Genomic DNA, 27,552 nt, shown 5'->3' on the forward strand with positions numbered 1-27,552 from the left:
AAGAAACAGCTCCGCGTTTAATACATTGACCAAATTACTCGAAAACAATTACAAAAACAGAACCGATGTATAAAAATATTTAGCATAGTCTAAATAACAATGCGACTTAAGAGCTCCGACACCGAATCATTGCTAAATTCATTCCAATCCCACCCGTTCGTTATGACACGATATGTTACACGAAACGCTCTGAATTCCCGTGGCGGCCGACGTGTTCGCCTCGGTTCATAAATCGTCGGCTAAAATTCCTCGGACAATAGGCAGTAACAATATGAACAACCCGAGAGGTCTATTTTCGTTCCGCGTCCCTCCGATAGCCGTGCATCCGATCGGGCCCGGGTATTTCAGCCCGCGCGCATCTGACATCGACAAAGCGGCGATGTTCTCCCGTGGGTCCGTCCGACGAATGGAACGGGGAACGATCGTCGTCTAGCGGTGTCAGTGTGTTACACGTGCTCGGATGCAATGGGCTCGTCGCCTACGCGCGCGAGCGAGAGAGCCTCTCGTACTACAAACCGGACGCGCGCCCGGCGGATGTCTGCGTGACGGGTCGCGCAGCGCAAAGGCCGACAGTTTCGCCCGCGACGGCGAAACTTTCTGGGAACCGTCCGCGAAGCCCGCGCGAGCTATCGGCGATCCAATTCGCCGATTATCCGACCGGCGGGTGCAATTGTTAGGCGGTCGTTGCTCCCCGCTCGTGGACTTCGACGCGATTTTCCTGATTGAATAACGAGACGCTCGACGCTTATCGCGGACGCGGGCTTGCTCCGAAACGGCGGCCGTTCGCAGACGATGCTCTCCGTTGCGATCGCTTTACCATGCAGAACGGAGGTGGTAACGTCGGACAGGGACGACGGCGTTTCGGGAGATAAGTTATGCGGTTGGAAAGTAAACGCCAGAACCACGGGAATTTATTAATCTCTGGGATCTCCTATTATTCTATATTACGTTGCAGTTCTTTTCCGCTCGGGACTCGTACGATTCTTTACGCCTCCGACGTGTCGGCCCGTTATTGCGTTAGATAATATATGGGAATGGGAGTTTTGGTTTCGACTGTTGGGGGTTTCTGGAAATGCGAGTAAACAGTGCATCGCGAATACGGTGTTGTATAACAGGATGGAAATTTATAAAGATTGATGGGTATGAGGAAACAATGATGTGTTGTTGAGGTTGAGAATCACTGGCGTTTCATTTGGTAAAGCGGATAGAACATCGAAGGTGTCGATGCAACGAAAATGTTTATGCATTCGGCGTTATATCACCGCGTTCCGAGAAGCACGACCGGCGAAATAGTGAAATGCTAATGAAGGGAGGCCTGCATGGATTTTCCACTTTCCCATGTGGTGTGGGAAGAAATAGGGTGCATCCCAATTAAAGCGACCTTCCTTCCCGATGGATGCTTCACATCCGCGTTTCAAACGGCGCAGACACGACTCGGGGTGTCTCTAATCTGCTACGGTTAAATATGCCGCTCGCGCCGGCGAGAGCTCGATTAAAGTCGATGCGAGTTATTCACCGCGTGGGTGGATCTTCTGCAACGTTGTTCGGTATAGAACCTTCGCCTCGATCCGCGTTTTCATGGGACTTGAATTCGCACGAAGCTTAGAGCGCACGCACCGTTTCGAGACCGATCGCCGATGCTATCATTCACCACGCATTGAAATCACCTGCGCCGACTTTCTAGTAATTACGCTTCACGATACCCGGACCGATTGAATATTTATGCAAATACTCGTTTTCATAAACGAAGCCGGAGAAAGCGAAGTTCAGAGGAATCTTCTTTCGCGAAGGAACATCGAGTCGAGCAAAGATTACACAGCGAGGACAGAAAGTTTCTACGGTGCAAACGGCGTTAACTAGAAATCGAGACGCCGATCTAGAGGTTAAGTAGCAATATCGTCGGTCGATGTATATAAATCTCTATGTACCTCGGTGTCTGGCGCATCCGCGAGGCCTTGTAATTAAGAGGCACCCGTCGTAAGGCAAACATCGTCCGACGCGGACTCGTTATCTCTCGCTTGTTCTTTGCGCAGACGGCGTTACCTTGAGCCCGACACACTCCTCTTTGCTCCATTTGTCACGATAACGCGGAATCGGCATTAATTGGCAGGCCGCGGTTGGGTAATCGATCACCGCGGCCGGCTGATTTATGGAGAACTTCGTCGAGGTGATATCCCCCGCCCACGCGGCGGAGTTTGATCGCGAGAAAACGCGGCGTTCTATCTTCCGAGTTGTTCGGTCGAGATATCGGCGAAATATCGGGTTTCGCTGCGCGACGTCGCGGTCGGATTCTATTATTCGATTGGAAAACGAAAAGAACGATACCGTCGCGCGTCCGGCGAAGTTCCTCGGAACGTTTCCAGGCGACGGGGAAAAGTATCGCCGGTCGGGCACGCGTTTTCCAGACGAGTGTCACCTGTTTACGACGGATTGCATTACGTGGGCCAGAGCCAGTGACGACACGTTAATAGATCGATGTCGAAGGACACTCGTAGGTTTGCCCGGCGGAGTCACACGAGACGATTACTGGGATTTCATTTCATCGATCTGCAGGCGCATTCTTGCATCAGCGACGGATTTGCGACACCGGAGGCGACAGCACGTCCTCCGGCCGACGTCGAAGGATTTACGACGATTTTATGGATCCTCTTTTTTCGTTTCAAACGTTTCCTCCGTTCCACGCGCGGCTATTCCGTCGATTCGAGAACCTTTCGCGCGGGGCTAACGATGAATACCAATAACGAGTTTGAGAGTCCTTTAAATGTAGAAGCCTTCGCGAGGAAGCCGACTTCCCGATCAAGTATTAAAGCGGAGTCTTCGAGTGAGAAACTTGAAACTCGGATCCCATGGAACTCTAACTCGATTATAATAGATGGATAACAAAGATAGTGCCTCCAAGGGGAATGTACAATGGAAGTAGCGAAATCATCGAATGGCATCAACGGGATAATCTAACCGCTCGAACGGTGAAAAATCGAAGGTGCAGTCTCATCTCTCTCTCTCGAGGCTATTATCGAACATTGTTGAACAACGTCCAGTAAACAGACGCTGGCAACATAAAACCCATTCATTCCCGAAACGCACTTGAAACGAGTTCACCATTTCCTCGTTGCCAGTCATTCGCCGTACCGAAAGTGCGCTCCGGAGGTCTTCAGAGCCTCTCAGCCCCGCGACCTCTTTATGGGTGCGGGAACGGCCGCGATGTTACATCTTCCGGCATCGTCGCGTCGCTCGATCCCACGAATAATCTCCCTCTCTTTCGAGAGGCGACTCTCCCGGTTATCAGATCGCTCGTTTGCGCGAGTCTACTTGAAAGAAGAAAAATAATAAATGTAAATGGCACTTCTGGCGGATGGCTGAGCGGCCTTCAGTTTCATTTCTGCATTCAGACCCGTCGATCCTCCGTCCAGCGGTCCGCTGTCGTTTATGTAAATTAAATCGAACCGCGAAGGAAATGAGAAAGATTCCGAGTGGACTATATTCGAAGTATTCCACGATAAATCGGTTAACAGGTGCTCGAATCGGTTCATACGAAACGATATTAATGTCTCTGAAAATTGTATCCTGAATTAATAGCCCTCCGCGGCGTTTAGCTACATCGAACAGCTCAGTTATTGTCAGCGGAAGATTCATTGGCCACGACTGCAATTGCTATCGCATTAGGAGTTAATTAAGGAATCTTTAATTGTCGAAAGAAGCTATTAAGCAAAAAGCGCGTGGGCTAGTTCCGCGGTACATCGAAGAATAACTCAATTATCGTCGCAACACGATTTATTGATTCGCGATTGCGATTGCCGTTAATGTTAAGAAGTTAATTAACACTAGAACTACCAGATGGCTCGGAATTACCCATTCCCGATTTCTTCTTTCGGAATTGCTCGAAACGTATAAATGCTTCTCTGAGAAATCGTTAAAGAAGATGATTTAGTGATATCTACACTGAAATAGCCAATTCGAATCTTAATACAGTTATAAGTTCTATAAAGAAATTTCGTAAGGTCAGTTCAAGCGTTTGGTAGTCCTAGTGTTAAACGATTCTCAATCGCCGAAAGAAACTGTTAACCCTTTGCACTCCGAAGTTTTTCACTAGAAATATTTCAACATTTTCTGATGAGATGAAGACGATATTTTGTAAGACCAACTCGACGAGGAATTCACGGGAATTGACGGACAAAGCTATTTTACGTCAATATTTCTCAGATTGATGCATTGTATGAAGTATAATATTAAATATCAAATTTTATAGCTTGTAGATCAAGTGGTGACTGAGAGTCACCTCCCGAGTGCAAAGGGTTAAGCGAAAAGCGGCGGGAATAAGGGCGAATGCTACATTCTCGATTCACGATGATACACGACCAACGTTGTTCTTTTCTGTTCCCGTTCAGGCTCACGTAATCTCCAGACGCGCTGCGCCGCACAGCGTCGCCGGGACTCTTCAGTAGTCTGAAAGCCGAGGAATCCGGTGGTGCATCTAAATAGGGAGGACACTGGTAGCTGAAGAGGGACTAAACGCCGGCGAAGACGAACGGGAGGGGGCCGGTGCGGGCCACCGGGACACTCTCGAGCCCTTTCTGCCTCCAGGATGTCGTACACCAATCGATTCCCGCCTTCTCAGCACACTCGTTATCGCAGCAGCTGGGGGCCGTCTTCGGTGACTGTGTTCAATCGGGCGGACGTACCGAGGCCTTCGCCGGAAGAGGAAGAATACGCCGACTTTTATCACGAGCGTCTGCACTCGGCCCAGAGCAGACAGTTGCTGCCGCTCCAGGAGGACCTCGCCGATTGGATCAATAAAACGTTGAGTGAGTACTTACGCAGACGTCTACTGAAAATCCGTGGCCAGGGGCTTGAGCCCCTATCCCCTGCCGTTCTATACAAGGTGTCTGAAATGTTCACAGCCAATCTCAGACTTCACAGTTTACTCGTGATCGTAGGACACGGTGAAACTGGAGGTAATGTCGATGATTTCAGCGATGAAAGAGGTAACAGAAATGCGCTGGGAGAGAAACGGAAGTATGGGAACAATGGACGACATTCTCGACGAGCGTCGAATCGAATGGATCTACCTTGAAACGCGTGTCGCATTTTATTTATTGACTAATCGAAGATCCTGATCGCGAGGTGTGACGAAGTAAAAAATGAATGAGCAGTTCTTGCGATCGAAGGAGCGCGAGTTTAATTGAGATCGTTAGGCTCGCATGGTTACTCGACTTTTTCTCTTGAACTTTCGTTCACGTGTGCATCATCGAAGAGGGCAATTAAGTTCCTCTTCAATCAATTCGTGTATAGACACACCGCGCAGCGATTTCATAGGACTTTTGACTGATGAGCGAGCCTCGCTGTATTCATACCGGTGATTCAGCTATCCGGTGCAAATTTCCGATAGCCATTAGCCGTTAATCAATAAGTCTTCTGATTGATGAAGGGAGGCCGTGGAAATTCACCCTTCGCGCGGCGTAACGTGGAAGCTCCGTTTTTCCATTGTTCTGCGAATTTCTCTTTACGTAATAGCCGAATATTGCGGTGAAAATCGCGGATCTGAATATCCACGCAACCGTAGTCGAGCTTAGATGGTCTTTTTTGTTCGCCGCGAACGAAAGTTACCGGGTGATGTAACGATGATCCAGCCAGAAGTCGCTGTTATGCGCAGTTTTTTCCGTGAACGAGCGTTTCCTTCGCGAGTTGTGAGTTCACCTTAATGGGACGGAGATCGAGGCACGCATGGGGATGTGACGTGCGCACGGACTGCATACGCGGCTCTCGCGCCGCACAAAAGGCTCGCATCTGGCACGACGTGGGAAAGGATATTCGTAACATTTGGCCTTTCGTTTCGTCGCGTTTTCGGCCGGACTGTCACGCGAGACCATGCGAAAGAAACGAGGAAGAAAAAAAAGAACTCCCGGCCACCGCTGTCTCTTGAATGAAATTTAAATCGCGTGCCACTGATCTGGTTTGTTCGTTCTGGACGAAAGTAACGTGACTGGATCGTCTGGATTTGATTTGTACGAGAACACTCGAGTACTCGTTCATTACCCTGTCACGTATCAATTATGTCAAGCGGTTTCACATTAGAGATTAGCGTATCAACGAACTATTCGTCGCTGAATTAGAAGCAATTTTCGTTTATGCCTCGGAGGATTGCGGCTCGATAAACGTATTATTGATAAACGAATGAAATATATTAGCTCTACTCGGTTTCGTTCCAGTTTACCGTGAAAAGCCAGTTCCTTTCGTGCTCTATTATTTGCCGCACGCCGACCGAAGAAAAGCTCGATACGATCGATAGCAGTAATTTTACCGGGCTACTTGTTTTTCTCTTGAATTTCATAGACCGGACTGCGGCGCGAACATCGGTGCCCGATATTTTCTGATCCGCGGGCCGATACGTTGGCGAATTTCAAAGTAGGTGAAAGTTTTCTCGAATCGACTAGACTAGTTCGCCTCGCGAAGAACCGGCACGTTCGCAGAAGCATCGCGCCGAGTAGATTGGCGCAGCCTAAAAAGTTTTTTTTCTGGTTCCGCTCCAGGTACCAGGGGTAAGTTCGACGAATACGAATCGTTCTCTGCTTGTTACTCGATCGTTTCACCAGCTTCTCGCTCCGAATCGTTCCTCTTTCTGATTTCTCCGAACGTTTTTCGAGTTCCCGCGTTTTTACTCGCTCGCCAGGATCGCGCAAAATCGAGCTAGCCTCCAGCATCTCGATCATCGAGCGTACCGCGAGTTGTCAGGCCGTCGAGTAATTATTCTTCTAATTGGGCAAAACGAACCGGAGTTAATGAAATTTATGGAGCAGGTCGCGAGGTTGATTTCCGAGGGCAACGCGGATATTCCCCCGTTTTTTCCAGCCGGCTATTCGTGGAAGACCGATGTTTATTTCAATCTCGCGCACTAGTGTGACCGCTTTTCTGAACTAGTACTTTCCTAATACGGTGCCAATACGAGTCGATGCGTAAAACCGAACCGCCCCGATATATCGACCGTCGAAGTCGCACTCGCGGCGGTTCTGCACGGTAAATAACACCGTTTCCTACCGAAGAATATAGAATTGCGGTCTATGATGTTGTAAAATAGAGGTTGACCGTATCGATTTCAAAATAATATCTTATGAAATATGGTATCTATATGATATAGATTAAAAGAATACCGGTAACACTGAAATCTTGAATATTTCACTGTGATCTATTCGAAATCAGAGGTTCTCCCGACATTTTTATATCGTACCGTGGAAAACGTCACGGATCTATGTAACCGAAAGCGTTGTTTCCGTTGTTAGTCATCGATATTCGTTATCCAGGCGATAAAGATTAAGACCTCGTAAAGTAGAATCGAAAGGCGGAATCTAAATCGATTTGTTCGTTCAGCGTCTATTTTATCATCGGACCCCGTTGTGCCGGCATCTTATCAGTACCGAAGGCAGGTTGTTTCGGTACGAAATGTCCGGTAACGTTGCCATATATTTTGGTGAACGGAGAGCGTGGTTTCACGCGACCTCGAAGAATCCATCCGCAAGATCTGGACCACCGTGGAAGATTGCGACACGAGCGGTCTCGGGGAAAAAAAAACGACTAATACGCGGATAAGTTGGCACCGTGTCGTTGCACGAGATGCGACCGGGGCGGTTTCAATTCGGCTTAAATCGCGCGAAGCGTCGTTCGTGACCGTTTATCAGCGAGGAAATTTACGGCTTTCTCTTTGCCGCGCCGGAAACACATATTCCGCGCTGGTGTCACTTTATCCCTTGTCAGGAGAACTAAACAATCCAATGAATTTTCAATTTAGACGAATTTACTGGAATCCTTGCATCATCTCAACACCAGACAGGTCAAAATGACTCATTTCTGATTTCTTCTGTTTGCAATTGTTAAAAGGATAACACATAGTCCTCTAAGAAATTATTCAAGAAATTGATTTAGCGATACGCAAACTGAACTGTAAATCAATTAAAGTCTCGATAGATGCACCCTTGGAGTTGAATTTCAAAAGAACTGAAAGTCGCTGAAAAGAGACATTCGGAAATTTCGAAGCTCGAATCTATAAAAATTCGAGAAGTCCAAGTTCCCGTTGAAAGGGGGATGTCAATGAAGCCTAAGGTTAGTGTTAAGGACGCAAATCAGCATGAACATCCGCGTTCTAATAATATCCCGACGCCGGTAATGAATCGAAGCGGCGTTATATCGAGGTTGATCAGACGCGTCTAATTATATCGCGGCGCAATATCACGGTGACACGTCGGTCTCCGCGCGGCTTCAAAGCCCAGAACGACGGAGATAGGTCGGCAGCCTTTATGCTGGAATCGTGTGTGTATCTCGGCCGTGTAGTTACTATTCTCGTTCGCGAGTGTACGATTGAAGTGCTCACCCACACCGTGCCGCGCGCGCAGAACGCTTGAAATGCGCCGTGTGCCGGTCAGCACTCCTGTCTGCATTGAATCGAGGGGAAAGAGGGGGCCGGTGTGCGGCCGGGGGATGGGGTCGAAGGGAATTTCACGCGAGGCAGGAGGAGGGACGCGCGCGGGGCATCATCCGCGCGATGCGGAAAAATAACCGAACGCGAAACGCGTCCAAGTATGCGCCGTTTCAACTGAATTATTTCGATTCATCTGCGCCGGTCAACTCGATTATCGACGTTCCGGTCGAATATGCAAATCGATAGAAATCTACGCCGGCCGTCCCGGATTTTCCGGACGACGTTGCAGCCGACGCCGCTCCTGGTTCCGCCGGTTTACCCGTCCAATTATAAACGGAATAACAAGATTACCTTGAGCTTGATATTTATTGTATTCAACGAGGATGCACGGGGAACAGGCCCGGCGCGTTTGTGGAAAGAGGTTACGAGCGATACGCTCGGAACGTATCTTGAATCGTTTATCGGAATCAATTTCTTCCTACGCGTTTAATCTGTATATTACCGACACGCCGAACGCTGGAATTAATTGCTAATTATACCGGAGAGTCCGGAGTAATCGAGGAACGATGATAAAAACGAACGATTCAAGGACAGCCGGGCCGTCGTTCGAACGGAGAATCCTTCTGCCCACGCGCGTCTCTTTTATGGGAATGTCAATCAATGGGGATTCATACGAATCGCCGAAATTCCACGCAGATTATTGGAATCGTACGCGGTCGCTCGGGACATTTCGACCCACACCCTGCGTCTCGCAGAGTTGCAACGGGTCTGACTCAACCGGAAGTCGACCGGGCACCCCTCTTCCTTCGTGCCACTTCTTCTCTCCCTGCATCGCGGTTGTACCTGAAGCCGCATTACGCATAATGGGCGGTACGCCTTCCTAATACGCTTGCGCGTGTGCGAGCGCGTCGAATCGACGGGGTTCGCGAACGGATCGCCGGTTTGGCACGGGCCATGAGCGAGCAGCGAGCCGTGAACCTTGCATACGGAACCTATAGCTTCTTCCTCGTCGATTCATCCTCGGTCCTTTTCACGGACCCACCCCGAAATCTCGTGGAGAGCAATTTAACCCCTTGCCCTGATGACTTCCTTTGTAACTACGTTCGCTGGAATTACTTTGTCGTTGATAATGCACTGGAAATGGAAGAAAATTCCGTGTCCATTTAGTGCCGGTGATCAATTGAAATCTCGATAAACGTAATCTTTGGGTTTCTATAAAAATATTGGAAAAAATAAGATTGACTGCGTGGTAGTTCTAGTGACAAAGTGTACGAATTGTAGAATTAAATTGGAAATCTAAAGAATTGAGTGACGCGATATTATATGGCGAGGGGTTGACGCTCAGTCCTTGAATTTACATCGGAATCGCGCGGAAATTGAAACGGAGAGCGGAAATTGATAGTGTTCATTGGAAAAGGTTTTCTGCGATTGATGTCTCCGTAAGCTGGGCGCGAGGAATAATTATCATGGCCTGATTGTTCTCGAGCGTTTAGGGGTGTGTTGCCGCATGATGAACGATAAGATACTTGACCTCCTGCACAATAAAAGACACGCTCGTAACGTAAGTGAATTACGGCGCGAATATTTCTGGAGGTTTTATTACAATTTCGCAATAGAATTATTCTAGAAAGTCCAGCGATGTCTGGCACAACTGGAATATCGTTTCTAGTGAAAGTTCCTTTCGTTAACTTTCCAGCGAAAAATTCCTCCGAAGAGGGAAGATGTCGGATGGAACTGCGAGGGGCGAGGATAAATCAAGCTGGGAGATAAGCATCGTACACGAAGTAACGCGATGTTAAAAAGAAGGTCCAATAACTCACGCAAGTGTCCTTCTGCCGGAGGATAGCTTGTGTGTGGCCGGGCACCAATGAAATTAAAATTGTCGACTCGAGTTTTATGGTAACCGGCGATCGCAGTGATATATCGCGTTCGAATTAATGCACCGATCGAACAATGCCAAGGACAGCGGATCGGTGATGCTGTAAAAGGATCGAGTCGCATTAAAGAGGTCAGGCGAGTATTAAAATCGAAGGGTAGCATACCAAGGATATGAAGGAAATGCAGGTCACGGTGTACGATAGTTATCGACAGGAGGCGTATCTTAAAATGGCAGTTCCATCGTTTTCTAAAATTCAGTCGTCAACGGGTTCTCTAGGATTGAAGCTGTCACTTACGAGATATCCAGCTAATTCCGCTCCACCGAGTATCCTATGCATACCCAAGTATTTCAATTACTCGGTTAAAGGTACCGGCACTGCCCAGAATCCAACGTAGGGCTTTCGCCGGCAATGAAATTCTCAAAGTATCCGGCGTTGCTCAAATATTTACACGTGTCTCTGTCGACAGCGAGCCGTAAATCTCTTCCGAGAGACAATGTTCCACTCGATTCGGCCCGATATCAGCATCTAATTACCAGTCCGGATTGCCGGGCCTTTCTTGAAGCGGCCTGGCGAGAATCGAGCGGCATTATTACCCTACGTAACGTCAAACATAAATTAGACTCGGTGCTCGGGTATCAAGCCACGGAGTTCCGGGTGACCGAGTTGTGTAGTTCGTCGCTCGGTTCGCACTCGGATATACGCTCACGCCCGTGATCTTTCGTAAGATCGAAACGGAGTTAGGCATCCTACGAGAGGCAGCTGTTATCACGAGCAGCCGCCGCGCCGCGCCGCGCCATTGTGTCCCAACCATATGCGAACAATATTCGCGATCCAGATTCAGCCGGCGGATCCGTGGATACACACCGATCACGGTGCACGTGTACGTTGGTACGTGTGATGGACTTTACTCCATAAGCCCGCCCGTTAAAACCTTTTTTTTCCCGGGTTCTCTCTGCCCCGGGTGCAACCCTATTGTTACCGGGTCGAGTCACGAGCCCGCGCGCCGGTTCTCATTACCATCCGTATCTGCGAGGCTTTATCGCTCCGTCAGCCCAACCTAGTTCCTATTTCCCATCGTATCCCCGCCTATATCTATTATACTCCGCGCACGGATCGTGTCGCGGGTTTTCCTTAGATTACCCGGCCGCCGATCTGTCCCCGGGACCGTGGGAGAAACCGCGCGAGGTGTCCGCCGCTCGAACGGGACCGAATTCGCTGGGCCCTTGATCCCGTTTCGCGTACGCGGGCCCGTCGCGTCGCCGCCAACGAAATTGAAATGATATTTCGAAGTGTCACGCACGAGTTGGCCTATCGTGAGAGTGTCCCGGCCGGATCGGTTTCTCGCTCGACCGAGCACGCCGGCGAGTTTCTAAGCCGGTCCGATTTTTCGACGGATCTACATCCTCGCCGGAGGAAGCGACGGAAATTAATATAGGCTCGGGCCACGGCCGACGATACGGAGAAGTAGTACAGCCGTCAGCCGAGCGGAATCGGTAGGCGATCATCGACTTAAACGAACACGGTGTTACATCCGTGGAAAAGTTTCTCCGGTCGTGATGAATCGCTCGGTACAACTCTTTAACCCTCTAATCAATCGGTCGGGATCGTAGCGGATGAATGGATTTCGTGGACGAGGAGCGTAACGATCCGATGTTCCTCGTGCAATTGGACTGTTCATACGTGTCGAGGAATTCAGATTGAAGCCGATTCGAGCGCAGGATACGCCGGGCTTTCATAGGTAGCGGTTGCGCAGATAAATCTGCAGCGATTCAGGCCGCTCGATCGTTTCTCACGTTCCCTGACGCGACCGTGTCACTTCACGGGCCCCCGTCCGATTTGATGGATGTCGATAGCGATTCGAGGTTAATTCGCCGCGCCGTGAAACCGTCTAGCGCTGCACAGACCCGATTTCTCGACTTTTCTTTCGTCGATTCAGACACCGTGACCACCCTCCTCGCGTTCGGCACGATTTTCGACGTCAGGTTTTCATCGATGCGCCTGCCGAAGGACTATAAAGAGAGCGTAATTAAGTTTCCCCCGTCGCGCACTTAGCTACCCGGAGAACTTGCTTACGGAGAATTTCTGTGACAAAGCGACAGTCACCCTCTACCGTTGCCCGAGAAGAATTTGACTGCGCTGGAGAGCGTAAGGAGGGTTGCTCCATTGTTCCCGACAATGTCGCCACTTGGTCGATACCCTTGAATGTTCTCGAGTGACCGTTTATACCGTTGAACCGTTCACCGACGCGGAGATCAGCAGAAAATGGTTCCGCCGTGGAATTTCTTCGTTTCAATCAAAAACTAATCGAAACACTCGCTTCTCCGCGTTTCAGACACGGAGTATGTAACCGGCGATAATTTCTTCGATGCTCTCGACAATGGGGTGGTGGTGTGTCGATTGGCGAGAGTCATTCAGGAGAAGGCGAGGGTGGCGGTCGATGCTGGGAGAGCTAAAGGGGTAAGCAACTATTATCTCACGTTACGAAGGGGTGAACGTTTCTGAAGAACGAGGGTGCTCTAACTCGTACAATACATGTTCAATTTCTAATGACTACACTGTGGATAATTAATAACCGGACTAGTAACCCTCTTTCACTGGAAATATTCAACGTTTACCAGTTTTATTTCAATATTTCACACATCGATGCATCGCACGAGTCACCTCCCGAGTACACAATGCTAATAACCATGTTCTCGGTGAAAAGCATTTGACAAATATTTTCCAGCCGATACCAGCGATAAGGGGACGATGCTGGGAGAACGCAGCCAGACGAAGTTTCTTCTCCCGCGACAACATGGAGAACTTCATCCAATTCTGCCGGCGTTTGGGCGTTCACGAGAACCTCCTATTCGAGAGCGACGATCTGGGTAAATCTAGCCAATTAATTTCAATTTTCCGCGTATTGATCTTCCTCCACGCGTCTCGGTCGCGTCGCGCGACGATCGGAGAGCATCGCGATGAACCCGCGCACTCGATGAAAAGCGAAACTCCCGGCAATTACGCGAAGCAGCACGGTTCCCGCGACCGTTGCCGGTAGGTATGCAAATTCAAAACGCTTCCGAGGCGAGAGTAATTGTTCCGAATTAACCGCGTCTCCTCCGAGAAGTGAAAAGACCGCGAGGGCTCTTTGCTCCCGCCTGACCGGACTCGAATGCCATCGGAAACAATGCGTGGCCGTGTCGGTGACGCCGGAGGAAGAACGAGAAGGAGCTACGGTGGTTTCGAGCCACGCGTTTTTGTTGGGACTTCGTAGGGGAACGATGGTAGGGATCGCGTGGCTATATTACATTCTGCATCTGCTCGCTTTGCGAATTCTTTGGGGTTTTTACGCATGTGTGGAACTCTGAAGCAACGAGTAAAATAACATAGGTATCACTGGTAATCCGTTGAAACTATTAAAATCAGGTCAGTTATTACACATTCTTCGAAGTCTCAGAACGCCGACGATACGATGAGAAAATCATTTCCAAGTTGTTCCCAGATATTCCATATTTGCAGATTACTGTTTAATATATATAATACGCTGTGCACCGTGATATAGAATTATTTAATAGTACGATCCGTGTAATTGGCAGTTCTCCACGGACAGCCACGGAACGTCGTGCTGTGCCTATTGGAGGTGGCTCGATTGGCTTCGATCTATTCCGTGGAGCCACCGGGACTCGTGCAGCTTGAGAGGGAAATTGCCGCGGAACAAGAGAGGGATCTTCACTGTTTGTCCGATAGCGGTATATCTCACAGCAGCCTCGTCTCTTGGCAATTCCAATCACCGTCCCCGACCGCGACGCCTAGACCACCAGCCGAGAAGATAAAACACAGCAGGTATAAAGCCTAAAGTACTGCTATTGCTCCTTGAACGGTCTGCGTTGCTTGTCACGGCTTGTTCGTGCCAAAACGATCCGAGATTGATCCTTGTCCCGTACACCGCTTATCCAGCCCTTTGTCCGATCGGAATGTCTCGGTCCGAGACTAATTTGTAATATCAAATATCAAAATATCAGATACTCTTCGTTTCACCGTGATGGCGTTCACTCTTAATACGATACACGGACGGTTCACTAATTTGACCGACGACCTACGACCCGATGAAACACGATTCGAGGAGTCAGATTCGATCGGGGCTCCGCCGTTGGCTGAAAAAGGATTCGCCTAATGGGTGAATCTGCGAGGCGTTACATTCTCAGAAAGACAGCGTACACTTACCTCAACCGTAACGCAATGCCGTAGGAGTGGCGGTGTTTCGTGGCGTGTAAACCTTACGGTATTTACGGCGAATCCATGGCAGATACACCGGCGTAATTATGATAAGCAACAGAAAGCGCGCGAGCCGTACCTCTCTTAACTACCGTTGTCGTAAAAACAGCGCCGAGATACCTTTTAACGAAGAATAGCGAGATGATTGTTGTATCGTGTTACCGACGCGTGCGCCGGAACCTTTAATAACAGCAGTGAAATGAAAAGCCGTTTGAACGATCCTGATTTTTTTCGACGATAGCGTATAATTCCGCTCACGCCACATTTTTATAGCTCGGCGTCGGAGGTGGCGTCGTCGGCGACAAGATGGCTGGACACAACGACCGGTGCCACCCACGAACCTGAAATGCGGCGGTCGGTTAGCGATAATGGGCCACAGGGTAGCGATGGCGTGCCCAGTGATACTACGGAAGACGATTGGTCCCGTGGAAGCGCGGAAGATCCAGACGAGGTTCCATCACCGTCGAGTTCACCTTTGCCCTCGCCAGCCGAGCCGCCGGAACACACGGGCCCCATAACGGAACTCGATCGCAAGGTAAAACGATTTATAGGAGAAACTAAACTGTCTATCAACGTATATCAAGCGGAGTCTTTCTCACAGTCATCCGCCACGTCGGTCATTAACAGTCTTTTTAATTGAAAAATGTCGATTACGTTCGAAACTCTTCGGATCTTAATTTTATTTGAACTAAATAGAAATGTTTCGTTGATATTTTTATCGCACTCTTTTCTCCTTTTATCCGGGGAACCATTTTTAAGCGTGAAAGATTATTAAGGCGGTATAGAAACAAGGCTTCGCGCTTAATTCACGTCGCGTCACGTTCGCTATGAATGGCGAGTGCAGAAAGAGAGACAGAACGGAACACTAGAAGCACGTGTAACGTATCGAGTTCTAAGTTAACTGTTTCGGTACATTGCTCTTTGATCTCGTTTGCAAAGTATGTACGTGCACGTAACATTCAATATTTACATTAATCGAATTCCGTCTGAAACAGTAAACAGTTTGATTGTTCGTATGAACGCATTATTGATTCTTACACCATTCTGAAACGAAAATTGAAGGTAATTTACGTCTACGAATGTGGAAGAAATAGAAATTTCTAATTCGTACGCCCTTCCATTATCATAAAAGATCCTTGCAGCTTTTTCACGTATGCGATCGCACGCTCGTAGATTCTTGCGTGTCGAATTCCTGCACACGCAGAAGCGGATGTTACGCGGCATTGCATCTTCGGCTGTCCCCGCCACACGTCACGTCGATTTATCTCGCGTGACGGTCGATCGTTCTTCGTCCTACGGGGCGTTCCTCTGTCGGCTTAAAAATATGCTGCTACCATTTCATGCATACTTTTCACATTGTCTTTTGTCCCTTGTTTGCTTCAGGTAAGGAGAGCCACGGAGGCTGTCCAGAGACTCTGCCAGTGTCCCTCAGAAAAGTGCTCTAAATTGAAGGTGCGCAAAGTTGGCGAAGGTCGATACCACATCGCGGGACGAAACGTCTTTATCAGGGTTAGTTAACAATTCTGATTGACCCTATATTAATATACCGCGGATTTTTATGTGCTTACAATATTACTAGACAAGATCTATCAAGAATTTCATATTCTTCACCAACCAGCAGCATTCGTCTAGCTTTTAATTCCTGTTTCCATAAACTATTTCTTAGAAACATGAATTCCCATAAAGATCCTCAGTTTCTGGAGACCCGCGCGAAAAGATGCACGGCGTTTCTTATATTGCCGTGCGTCTCTTCTGCACCAGTGCTCCAGCGAATCCTCTTGGATACAAATCCAAGCGAGTAAGTACAAACTACTAATGATCCCGGTACCGACGTGTTCGCAGTTGCTGAAGGGTAGACACATGATGGTCAGAGTGGGCGGTGGCTGGGACACCTTGGAGCATTTCTTGGCGAGGCATGACCCCTGTCAGGTGAGGACCCTCAACCGCGAGAGCACGTCGCCTTCACCCCACGGCAACAAGCACACCAACTTTCTTCCCATTCGCGCCAAGTATCGCAGCCCCCCGGCGGAATTCGTCTCGGCCCGCTAGCCTAAAAGCACAGTGCCTGTTACAAGTCCACGCTACTTCACGTTCATGCTGCTGTTAGTCTGTTACGTACAAGTAGAGTACGGGATACGTCGACAGGGTGGCGTCGCGAGGCAGAGGCGCGGTTTGTCTGTGCGCGCGAGAGGTGACTGAACCGTGACGTGTTTTTAGGGGAACCAACGCTGATAGGATAGACGCTGGGGATTACGGGCACGATCGATACTCGAACTATTAGGTGGTAACGTACATAAGTTCGGTTTAAAGTATGAACATGTTATAATTTTGAGAGTGCAATGATGACCCATTGAAAATACGTACGACTGCGACGAAGAAGCTACTTTTGGTCGATTCCTAATGTTATTTCGCTGTTGCGTGAAGCTGTCGAGACAAACAAATGTTCAATACATCCGAATGTGTTTATGTTACGACCCGATATTTTTTTAATCGCATTGAGGGATGGAACTTAATGAAAAACAGCTTCCTTCATTCCAACCACTGTACGGGTGCGTTGAAGATATTGAGGGATTCGTGGGCCTCGCCGGATTGATAACGTCGCCAACGTTTGTCCGCTATCAGCGATCGGTCCCCCGGTACGCGTGTTTTCGAGTCACGCCTATGCTATCACACAATTACTTGTCTTCTATTCTCGTGGTTACGTACACGTTGGTACCAAGTGCACCTATCTCTTAGATTGGATAAGTTATACAGGGGATGGCACTATTTTTTCTTACATGTCATGTAACAACGGCTGGGGAGCACTAATTATCGCAGCGTACGTCCTTGCAAGCGTGTTAATATGTCATCTTTTTGCGCGAAGACTCGAGCGGGTTGTACCGTTACATTCGAGTATTTACCTCCTACTATTATTCGCTCTTCTATCGATTAATCTTCGACGAATGTATGCGTATTTACATTTAATCGTTTCCATTGTGTCCTATCGGGGCGTGCGTCGCGTTTCTATAGGATGCGTACGACGGACGGGGTGGGGCAGCTAAGTGGCACCACTTGGGTAACACTGAAAATTGCTTCTGGCGAATATCGTTTAAGACCGTCGGTGTAGCAGCGCGATTAAAATTTCTTTTTATACTCTGTATGTTTGCGAGTATATCCGGCCGCCTTTAGTATTTTAAACGAAAGATTAAAAGATTGAAGGTGACGGTCGAGGACCTTGAAAAGTGTTAGCGTGTCATCGGATTTTCACGCTGCACGGTGTACTTTGAATCGATTGTTCGTTAAATTATCGAGGATTCTGTAAACTCTTGTTCTCCACCCACATGTGTAAATGCAACGTGCATATTTATTTGTATTTCTACCGTTAATTACTCGCGTAATAAAAGTACAAGACTATTTTCTGTACGATATTCACTCGCTTCGTCGCTTAAACGTTTAATCCTTTCGATGCTTTGAGCGCTTAAGGACTTGATCGAAGCAATTTTCGATCGCCGATCGACCCGTATTAGGCGCGATTCAATACGTACACGTACGAACGTGGATTACACGAGCGGGATTGTCCGTTAAACGCTCAAATCCCTATATAGCATCGAAAGGGTTAAGTGTCATGCATTCCACGGATGACAGGCATATTGACGCTTGATTTGGAAATTGTCTAACAGAAATAGACAGGAGGGCAATGCACCTGGTAGAGGTAGCTTTACGACCGCAATGACCAAAGTTCGCAAATGGTATGTTGAAACGACGCCAGTGACAAATAATTGGAATGTCATTTACAGTGAAGATAACGATCCAACGGTCTAATTGTTCCAATTGTAACAATGGTTGGATCAAACTCGATTGGCTGCTGAAGGTTGCTTCACCCATTCTAGCGCCACAAGGGCTTTTATACTCTGATAAGATAGAAAAAATTCCTTTAATGGGTGAGACTGTTATATTGATGGCACCTACGTTTAGGGAACGCCGTGTGTTCCGTCAACGGTTTCGCTTGACTTTAAAATTCTTGTAATGATTATTTTAAACAAACTGCCAAATTTGCTAATGGATCTGTTCTAATTTGTTCGAACGGTATTTTCGCGTCAACAGAATGTGTGACGATGATAGCTAGAACAGAAAGTAGGGGTAACTTTCATCAGAGGCCTTGAGCGACCAATTGACTTACTTCCAACTTGACGATACTTCGAGCACTACGCGCGCGAGTGATTAGAAGGAAGTGCAATTAAGGACTCAGGTAATATCAGCCTAGGTCAAGAGCTTCGTCCCCTTAACGTTACATGTAATTGTACTTTCCAATTAAACGATTCCGTCTTGTAAAACTACAGTTTAAGATTTTGATGACTCTTCCAAGATTGTGCAATGCAATCTGCTTTCAGAGACATTGGAGTATCTCATGTAACTTTGTACTTGGTCATTGCTGCAGCCTGCGAAGGCGAATCTCGTAGTGCACTTAAATATCTCTAGGCACATAGATTATAAATTATAACAAATGACAGGGTCGGTTACAGTATACACAGTTCCGTTGTAAATGTTTACTGTCTTGCCGTTCAAATAATTAATCGACGATTAATTGTCCAATTACTTAGTGTTACGGACCTCAATGGACGAAATACGATAAATCATTTTGTTCTTACTATCGCAAAGTTTTATAATTGCGGACTTTTTCGTTCGCAAGATAATAACAAAGTAATTATGTTTCTTTTACAACGGCGTCATATCAGCCGACCCTGAAATTAATCATTACACTTTGGCACATTAATCGATGCGTACTCAAATCGGCTAACTCGCAAAATGCTTCACGATAACTGCCATAATACATATATATATATATTTATTTACATACATATAAATATATATATATCTATGTTTTGTACTTTTATAATAAATACGTAGGTTAAGGGATTTACAAAGGACGTTATCGTCGAAATTACATTACGCGATGTGTTTGTTGGGTTCACAGAAATGCAAGGGCACAGGAATGTGCAAAGGAATACCAAAGCAAAGAAATATGCGACGAGTAATGTCGGCACGTTGAGGCTATTGTCGTTCGAGGATTTTTTTGTTAGACTTTTTCCTATTCTGTTCAATTGACCATCGTATCGTAGGATTCTTATTTCGTACATCATTGTTCGACGCGTAATACGTAATCCATTCTGTGTTGTGGTTTCGTTCGTATTATCGCGCAGAGACTGTATTTATTTTGTAAATGGTGAACACTTATAAACCGCGATGCAACGAGACGTGTTTAGTGCATTACGCGTAGAATCATTTTTTGCTACGCGAACGAAACAATTCCGCCATATTATACTACTGTAAACGCGTTACTTGGTAAGTCTGTCTATTATAGTCCGATTAAGTTATTTGTACCTGCTTGCTTTCACGCAGAGTATTCAATACGTTTTCATCCTTCTTTCTTTGTTCGTGAAACGAATCTTTTCATTTGGAAATGAGTTTTCATCTGAAGTATTAATTAGATTGCCGTCGTGTGATGTTATTACTAGATGAACCACAAGTCTCGAAGAGAAACTGATTTGTTCTTAGAATTTTATTACACCCGGAAACTGTGTTGAGAGGTAAATTAATCTATGAAAATTTACTAAGTTGATTGTGAACACTTCGCCGCACGATGGCCATTTGCAATGTATTTTTTTCCTCGATTTGTGATATAATCATATTATATGTACTATTTTCAATTCTTGCTTCACGTTAGCAATCAAAAGATGCTTTCGTAAAATCTAGGTCGTAATCATTTCATATATTCCACGTAATGCGTACGGCTAATAACGTTAGGTTTACGTAAGTACGATGCAATTGTGTTAATTGTTATATTTTGTTGAACAATAAAATATTTAATTACGGATTCGCTCGTGTCTACGACAATGGAAATTCGAAGACGAAGCCGTTCGAACGAGTCGATTCAATAAGTAACAAATATATTTTTATTTATTCTTATGGTGGATATGTTATTACAAACAGTAACTTAAATTTGGTAAACATCACTATTGTCATGATTATCAGTCTGACAAGTAAAATTTATAATTATACAAATTATGTAAGAGGAAATTATAGCGCTTTCTAAACTTTGGATAATTTAATATTTAATTTTAGTAGTCAATTATCAAATAATTAAAATAATAATACTCGTTACATTGTGGAGTTAGAATGTATGTGGTGTCGTATTTATTTTACTTCTTCTTGCTTTTCCCGAGAGTTAGCGTGTGATGCTGAGGTTGCTGAGAGAACTGCATTTTTCGTCTGTTTAATTCTAAAATGTCGTCCTCGAGTTTCTTCCTGCTTTCTTCCACCTTTTTCTTTTCCTCTGTATGATCTTTCTTTAGTTTATCGAATTTATTGTGCAGCTGAAAGGTACGTATTAAAATAGTATTACTTCGCGAACAAAATACTGAAATAATGGAGGACAATAAAAGGAAGTATAAATTTATACCTCTTTCTCTCCTTCCTTCAATCCAGCTTCTGCTTCTTTTACTCTCACCACGAACATCTGTCTCATTTCATCCTCTTTCTGCTGAAGCTCTTGCAAGAGAATAGATCTCTTTGCCTCGCACGTCTGTTGGAAACTGACTGGTTTATTCTCACTATCTACATCGCTGAAGCCCATCTGAAAATTAAAATTAAAATTTTATACTATTACCTGAGCATACATAACAAATTAACACTTCATATAATCACCTGCTCCAATCTTTTCTTGCGGTAAAGTTCATAATGACGGCAATGAGTTTTCTCTCTCATATCTTCCATATTTGTTCGTATTAACATTTCGCGTAATTTTACAAAATCGCAATGGGATTCATTTTCCACTATCGTAAAAAACAATAGATTATTTAAATACCATAAAATACTGGTGTCCAAATAACATTATGATACTTTACCTTGCACTGTGCCCCATGGATATTGTCTGGAACGCATCATTTTATTTCCAACTCGAACAAAATCAGTACTACCAACTACTGCAAAAGGTACATGGGCATTCATACTAGTATTAACTTCTGCAACACTTTCATCATCAGTGGGAAACTGATAGATATGGACTCCATTATTTTGTAACTCAGATATAATTTTGCTCTTAAACTTTTGTAATTCTGTCTTTGATATTGTATCAGCCTTAGCAATGATTGGAATGATGTTCACTTTTGTGTCAAGTTTCTTCATACACACAAGATCAATAGACTTCAATCTGCAATTGTACATAAAAACAAATGATTTTAAATAGAAGAGATAGCTTTTACATATTCTTTAAACATATACGTACCCATGACCAGTGGGGCAGATGAAATACAAGCAAACATGAATACGACTATCATGGTAGGTTGCCAGAGAACGCTTTATTTTCAGTTCTTCTTGTAAATAAGCCTCAAATTGAGCATCTATATAATCAACAACTGCCTTAAAACTATCTTCCTTATTAATTTGATCCCCATATCCAACAGTATCAACAATAGTCAATTTCAGTCTAACATTGCTCTCTTGTAATTCATACGTATGTGCTTTGAGCTTCACGGATGGGAGATTATGAGGACTTGGAGTGGACTCAAAACTCGTATTAAACAGAGAATCCATGAGTGTGGATTTTCCAAGACCAGTTTCACCTATTAAAAATAATGACTAATCGTATAGCTACCTAGAAAAATGCATGCTTCCACTAAAAATTGATTAAGTATACTGTATACCAATGCAGAGGATATTAAAGAGAAATCCATTTTGTACAGACTTATTAACCAACTGATCTGGAAGACTGTCGAATCCAACATGACCAGATAATTTTAAATTACGTATGTTATGTTCCAGCTGAAAGTACAAATTAGCCATAAGTGTACAGTGAGAAATGCTGACCGGAAATTAACAGTACTGTCCTCAAATGGAGCGAAAATGTATCATCAAGAGCACTGTTATGATAGAACAGAACCAACGCCCTTCAGGCTGTAAACACGGTGCGCATACCGACAATCATTTGAGTTTACATTTGTATATAAAGAGAGCCATTCACATGACATTTTACGGTAGTCGAGACAATCAGAAACAATGTAAATAGATGTAAAATTACAAAAAAAATGACACCTACCTTGGCACGCTCAACATCCGCCGACGCCATTTTTACTACTAACGACGCCTGCGTTTACTCATACTGCAGTGCTCTGTAGTAAGACGCACACATACATACTGAGTAATTCCAACAATTTCCAGCGCACTTTAATAAATTAAAAATAAATTAAACGCATATTGTTCCTAAAAATTAATGTTTAATTATTATTTTATATTTCAGATTACCGTACAAAGGAATACAATAAATCTTCTACATTCCGTATTAAAATACATGAAAGAAAACAAAGTTCATTCATGCCCGCTCATTCCAAGAATTTATTGTAATGAATCCCACATATCAATTGTGCCAATACGAGTAATCAAATGTTCAATATTTACAAAAGTCTCCTCCAATTATTCCGCAAATGTAACCGCCGTATGAATATTTAAATTTTCATTTTTGGATTGTTATTTCTGCCATATTCATATTTAAAACACAATTATTCCCAGTTAACGAACAACGTCGCGCTATTAATATATTCATTTACCTCGTTGGCGTTTGCAATTCTCACAGACGACGAACAATAGTTAACATATTTTCATTTCTACGAATTTCCATATCATTTTCGACACATAATGAAACAACTATTTAATTTTTCTGTTATTGAAACTTTTACCACAAAACCTTCCCGAAATGATCATTCCCAAATCACCAAGACAATCATCCCCCAAGCACGATATTTATATCTACAACATTAACCAATAAAATATCCCCGAACACAATTCGTATTCCCCGAATGATCGTTCGACCGATTCATAAATCCCGCCGACCCCCCACCGAACATGCGCACGCACCACTGGGCAGGTATTTACAGGCTCAGTTGGTGTTGGGACTGCGAGCGCGACGCTAGGGTGTTTCACGCTGGCGTGCTGGCAGACCGCTCATAACAGTGTCTACTTTCTAACATGGCAGATCAATTTGTGTTGTATTATCATGTGACGGGGAAAAGCTCTCGTGCATAAGGACGGTCTTCGTGTAAACTATCGTAGATTCTCCTCGCGGGGGAAACGTGTTGCCAGCATACGAGCACCGTCGCGATGGCGGACATGAAGAGTCCACCGTTCAGTGACATTAAACGGCCCGAGGAGGTGGTGGCGATGGCGATGAACGACAGCCTGAAATTCGCCGTGCTGATCGGGCTGATCGAAGTCGGACAGGTGTCGAATCGGGAGGTTGTCAACACCGTGCTTCACCTGGTGAGTAACCCTAAATATTCGTATACGTGGTGGTCAGTGCCGGCCGTCCGTTTTCACGGCCATTCCCGCCGATTTCGGTGCATCGGCCGAAATCTGTCAATTCGAACTGTCAAATCCACCGTGGCTCCACGCGTCGTCGCCACGCACACCGTGGATTATCGGTGTATTTATCGGTTATCGTACGGAGCACCATAGAAGCCCGCCGAGCCCAAGGACTCGCCGTAACTTTCCCGATTGTTTCGCGTTCGATTCTAGTCAAGTTTAACCGCTAAACCCGCCTCGAACGTTGCGACACGTTTTAGGGATACGCGGCCCCGTCCTTGCACGGGTTTTCCCCCTCCACTCGCGTTCGAATGATTTTCAACACACCGCGAACGGCAGGCAGTTTTTACACGTTTATAGCTAATAACTCGGAGTACTCCGGTTTTATTCCTGGCAGGCTGCTTCGCGATTAATGTCTTCATCAGTATGCGTAGACCGAACTGCGGAAAAATTTTCATTCCCTTGCAATTTCGCCCGCCTCGCCGACTATATCAATGGCATATTTTCGGAGTGATGTATTGTAACGAGACCATTACAACTGGTTACCGTTACGGGGTGAAATTTGATTTCGTCCTCGAGAAGATTTTTCATTCGCGGTATGAATATTCTACGTTAGACCTGGTTTCGCATAGGATTTACACGTATCGCACTTGTATTAGTATTTATAGTATGTTTATTATTAGACTGTGCCTTTGTATGCAAATGATCGGAGAGATGGGGTATTTTATTATGGTACCGGTTACCATGGTAGCGGAATGGAGATTATTTTGAAGTTTAGAAAGACTCGTTCGTTCCGATGCGTACACGAGCGCGTCGCGTAGTTTAGTCATCGTCTCGGTATGTTAGAATAATATAGACATCGATGCCGAAGTAATAGTGGAAGGAACACACGTTAGTGCTACTCTCCCATTATCCCGACGCGAACAATAATCATTTCCATTCGCCGGGGGATCGTTCCATTCACGGAGCTCCGATTCTCATTTCACGTATTACGCGACCGATTGTGCGTAACATTCGACAGAAATCGCATTACGTTACAAACGCCGATGCTAAATGTTGTATGGACTCGCGTAATTTCCATACGAATGTACCGAGAAGCGTTCGCCCGATTTCACGCACGTTCAGTGCGTATCACGCGAGAAGGAACGCTTCCTCGATCGCAACGTCTTTCGAGCGATCCCACGCGTGACCGATCGTTCCCGTATTTTACAGATTAACCGTTTTACATACGACTCTTTTCACAGTTATGTTCGTCACATTCGTTTGATCTGTTAATAGTCTACAAGGAAGCACAGACGTGTTCGTTTCATCGTAGCTGTACGTTTAGCTTGAATGTAAAACATTGATAACAGGGAAGCAGTCTGTTTCCTTTAACGTTGCGCAATGAATAGTATTGATTTCGATTAAACCGAGTTGGAAATTTTGACCAGCAGCCTCAGCCGTTATTATATATCAAGGAGTTAATCGGTAATCCTTTAGCGAGGAACGTTACTAGAAAGGTCGCGGACGAGACATCGTTGCGCAACCGCATGAAAAATATGCAAATGCTCGGCCAACGAGTTTTACGGTCACGTTTTTATTGCATTCAATCATTCGCCTCGGCTGAAATGTCTTCGGCACCTGGAAACGACGTTCACGTGTCCACGTATGTATCTCGTTCCCGATATTGTTCCTATTCCTCTCGGGATTACCGTCGGGAACGCGGTCGCCGGGCGCCACGTAGAAAAACACGCTTATCAGCGTTCTTACGTAGACGGTTCCCGCGTGGAAAGGTCGTTAAGAGGCCGCGCACACCTAACGAGTCAAAAAGTATACACGCTTTCCAGAATTCCGCTCGACGAGAGCAGATTTTACCCGATGGCGAGCCCTCGATCGATCAAAAGTGCGCACTTGAATCGCAATTGCCGCCGTTTAATGCTACGGTCGCCGCTGTTCCATTCTTTATCGCTGAAAGTAACTCCGAACGAGCACCGAAAGCTCTGACGATGCTCCACGAACCGATTTAAAGTAACCGCACGGTACTTTCTTTGTCTCCGTGAGCAAATATCACCGAATCGCTGTGCAGAATCATCTTTCTATACTACACCGTCGGCGGAATCGCGTAACGAGTCTTTATCAATGAATACTGGTCTCAGTGGCGCTTCGCGTTATGCATAGATATGTTTATTTCGGTCGGTTGGACTTCATAAATCGTAGCATTACGTTACCTCACAGCTGGAATTTAAACTTGAACAGAAAAAGCGTACGGAACGGAGTCCCTAGTCAAACGGGTTTTTGATGCTTTCTTCGAAATAAATCACTGTAGAATTACTTTGAAAAAAAATGGCGTGTTCGAACGATGTTACATTTAAAAACGCACCGCCCACGCTGTGATCTATTTACACGTAGCTCTCAAAACGTCCGTCGATCACGTTCGTTTGAAACCTTTTTCCGCGCGGAACGACCGACGAATCTCGTTAAGATTTCACTGAAATTGGCCTGGAAGCACGGCCGAGCCAACGAACGAACGAACCAACGAACGGACGGACGTGGGCAAACGCGGCTTGTTCCCGAACTCTCGAAGACAAATACGTAGCACGTGGCAACGATTAATGTCGGCCGTCACGGCTGCACCGTGCCACGAACTCGCGCGCGCCCGCTTTTTCGATTCGTTCGCCGCGACGCTGCGAGAATTAGTCGCCGTTACCGATTGGCGTTTGTTTCCCATTGATCTTTCGTTGCCCTCTTACCAATCGGCCCGCGGATACACCGATGCGTCGGCAAACGTTTGCTCGGTTCTCTTTGACCCTGAATTAATTAGTGTCATTTGCGGACGCGGCGGCGCGGTGTTCCCTGTCGCCACAAAGGAATAGGAATTTCGGCAAATATGCTTAATTTCCTGGCGTGCCGCTCGCTCGCGGCTACGGGGACAATTGCGTGAAGGCTGCTGCGCGAAGAAATATTGTTCGCGGACTGCGAAAGTTTCCTCGAGTTTGAGTAATTGGATACAGCGATTGCGTGTTACGTTGCAGCAGGTGTTGTGGGTATCAATTTGTCTGAAAGGAATCCCGCAGTCGGGATAACGTCCGGTTTCATCCAAAAATTCTGGACGCAAAGAATCCCCCTTCTTCCGATCGAATCGATATTGCGAATTCAAAGGTAAGATTTAGCCAGGCATTTGGTTTTTCTATGAAATTCTTAAACGTAAAATATATGGGATAGAAAAATTCCGCAGGGATATGGACCATGAAGAAGCGATATGAAATTTTTCCCGGAGCCCGTTACAAATCGATTATAAATACGTAAAGGCTCGAACAAATCTTGATGAAATCTTTTTGGCGTACTGCCTGTCTACTTCTATTGAAGTTGACAGTAGCTGCTAATGAATATAAATATGAATGAAGAACGACGGGCGGGAAGCACAAGCGTAGCCACTTGCAAAGTACAAACCCGTGTGCATTCCGTTCCCAGAAGGCAGCAACATCCCTTAGATCTTGTTAGCGCGTTCAGCCATTTAATCGACAGAATCGTGTCACTGTTGCACTCCGCAGCATGTTTTATTAAGCGACAACACACCGGGAGGACGTATCTCCTGGTTTTCGTTGAACCGTGCCATTCTTTCCCTCGTGTGTTGGCAATGCAAGAAATTTCGCGGCTCCGCGATGGTATTGGGCGTGTTGCTACCGGTGTGTCTTTATC

The 27,552-nt window shown here is 45.9% G+C and overlaps 3 protein-coding genes across 12 annotated transcripts in view; 2 read left to right on the forward strand and 1 right to left on the reverse strand.

Annotated features, from left to right (window-relative positions):
* LOC116429719 (growth arrest-specific protein 2) overlaps positions 1-20,395 on the forward strand; it is a 29,793-nt gene extending 9,398 nt beyond the window's left edge. For 2 of the 3 annotated variants that reach the window (XM_031982992.2, XM_031982991.2), the window contains exons 2-8: positions 4,386-4,802; positions 12,620-12,744; positions 13,013-13,154; positions 13,863-14,109; positions 14,815-15,076; positions 15,925-16,050; positions 16,384-20,395. In XM_031982992.2, the coding sequence (XP_031838852.1) occupies positions 4,583-4,802; positions 12,620-12,744; positions 13,013-13,154; positions 13,863-14,109; positions 14,815-15,076; positions 15,925-16,050; positions 16,384-16,590 (1,329 nt within the window). In that variant the 5' untranslated portion in view covers positions 4,386-4,582 and the 3' untranslated portion in view covers positions 16,591-20,395. The remainder of the gene's footprint in view (positions 1-4,385; positions 4,803-12,619; positions 12,745-13,012; positions 13,155-13,862; positions 14,110-14,814; positions 15,077-15,924; positions 16,051-16,383) is intronic. The other variant, XM_031982993.2, reaches the window with a different exon arrangement.
* Positions 20,396-20,616: 221 nt separating this feature from the next.
* Positions 20,617-22,741, reverse strand: Septin2 (septin 2). Its single transcript, XM_031982994.2, has 7 exons — positions 22,616-22,741; positions 22,224-22,341; positions 21,806-22,142; positions 21,426-21,730; positions 21,226-21,353; positions 20,981-21,154; positions 20,617-20,894 (listed from the first exon to the last, which is right to left on the reverse strand). Exons 1-7 carry the CDS (start codon positions 22,643-22,645, stop codon positions 20,721-20,723), a joined length of 1,266 nt encoding a protein of 421 aa, XP_031838854.1. The 5' UTR covers positions 22,646-22,741; the 3' UTR covers positions 20,617-20,720.
* A 728-nt stretch (positions 22,742-23,469) lies between these two features.
* The window catches only part of rg (A kinase anchor protein rugose), a 382,141-nt gene continuing 378,058 nt past the window's right edge, over positions 23,470-27,552 (forward strand). For 6 of the 8 annotated variants that reach the window (XM_031982977.2, XM_076371553.1, XM_076371557.1 and 3 more), the window contains exon 1: positions 23,470-23,832. In XM_031982977.2, the coding sequence (XP_031838837.2) occupies positions 23,674-23,832 (159 nt within the window). In that variant the 5' untranslated portion in view covers positions 23,470-23,673. The remainder of the gene's footprint in view (positions 23,833-27,552) is intronic. The other 2 variants (XM_076371556.1, XM_076371558.1) reach the window with 1 other exon arrangement.

This window comes from Nomia melanderi, chromosome 10 (genome assembly GCF_051020985.1).
Source record: "Nomia melanderi isolate GNS246 chromosome 10, iyNomMela1, whole genome shotgun sequence".
Lineage (NCBI taxonomy): Eukaryota > Metazoa > Arthropoda > Insecta > Hymenoptera > Halictidae > Nomia > Nomia melanderi.

Bases quoted from the DNA above. Each gene is read 5' to 3' on its own strand.
- Septin2 (XM_031982994.2), bottom strand. From the start codon at position 22,645: ATGGCGTCGGCGGATGTTGAGCGTGCCAAG. The intron at 21,155-21,225 runs GTGATTATATGA...TTTAATTTTCAG, and splicing joins GCAAGAAAAGATTGGAGCAG to ATGGGCTTCAGCGATGTAGA. The intron at 20,895-20,980 runs GTATAAATTTAT...CGTACCTTTCAG, and splicing joins TGAAGGAAGGAGAGAAAGAG to CTGCACAATAAATTCGATAA.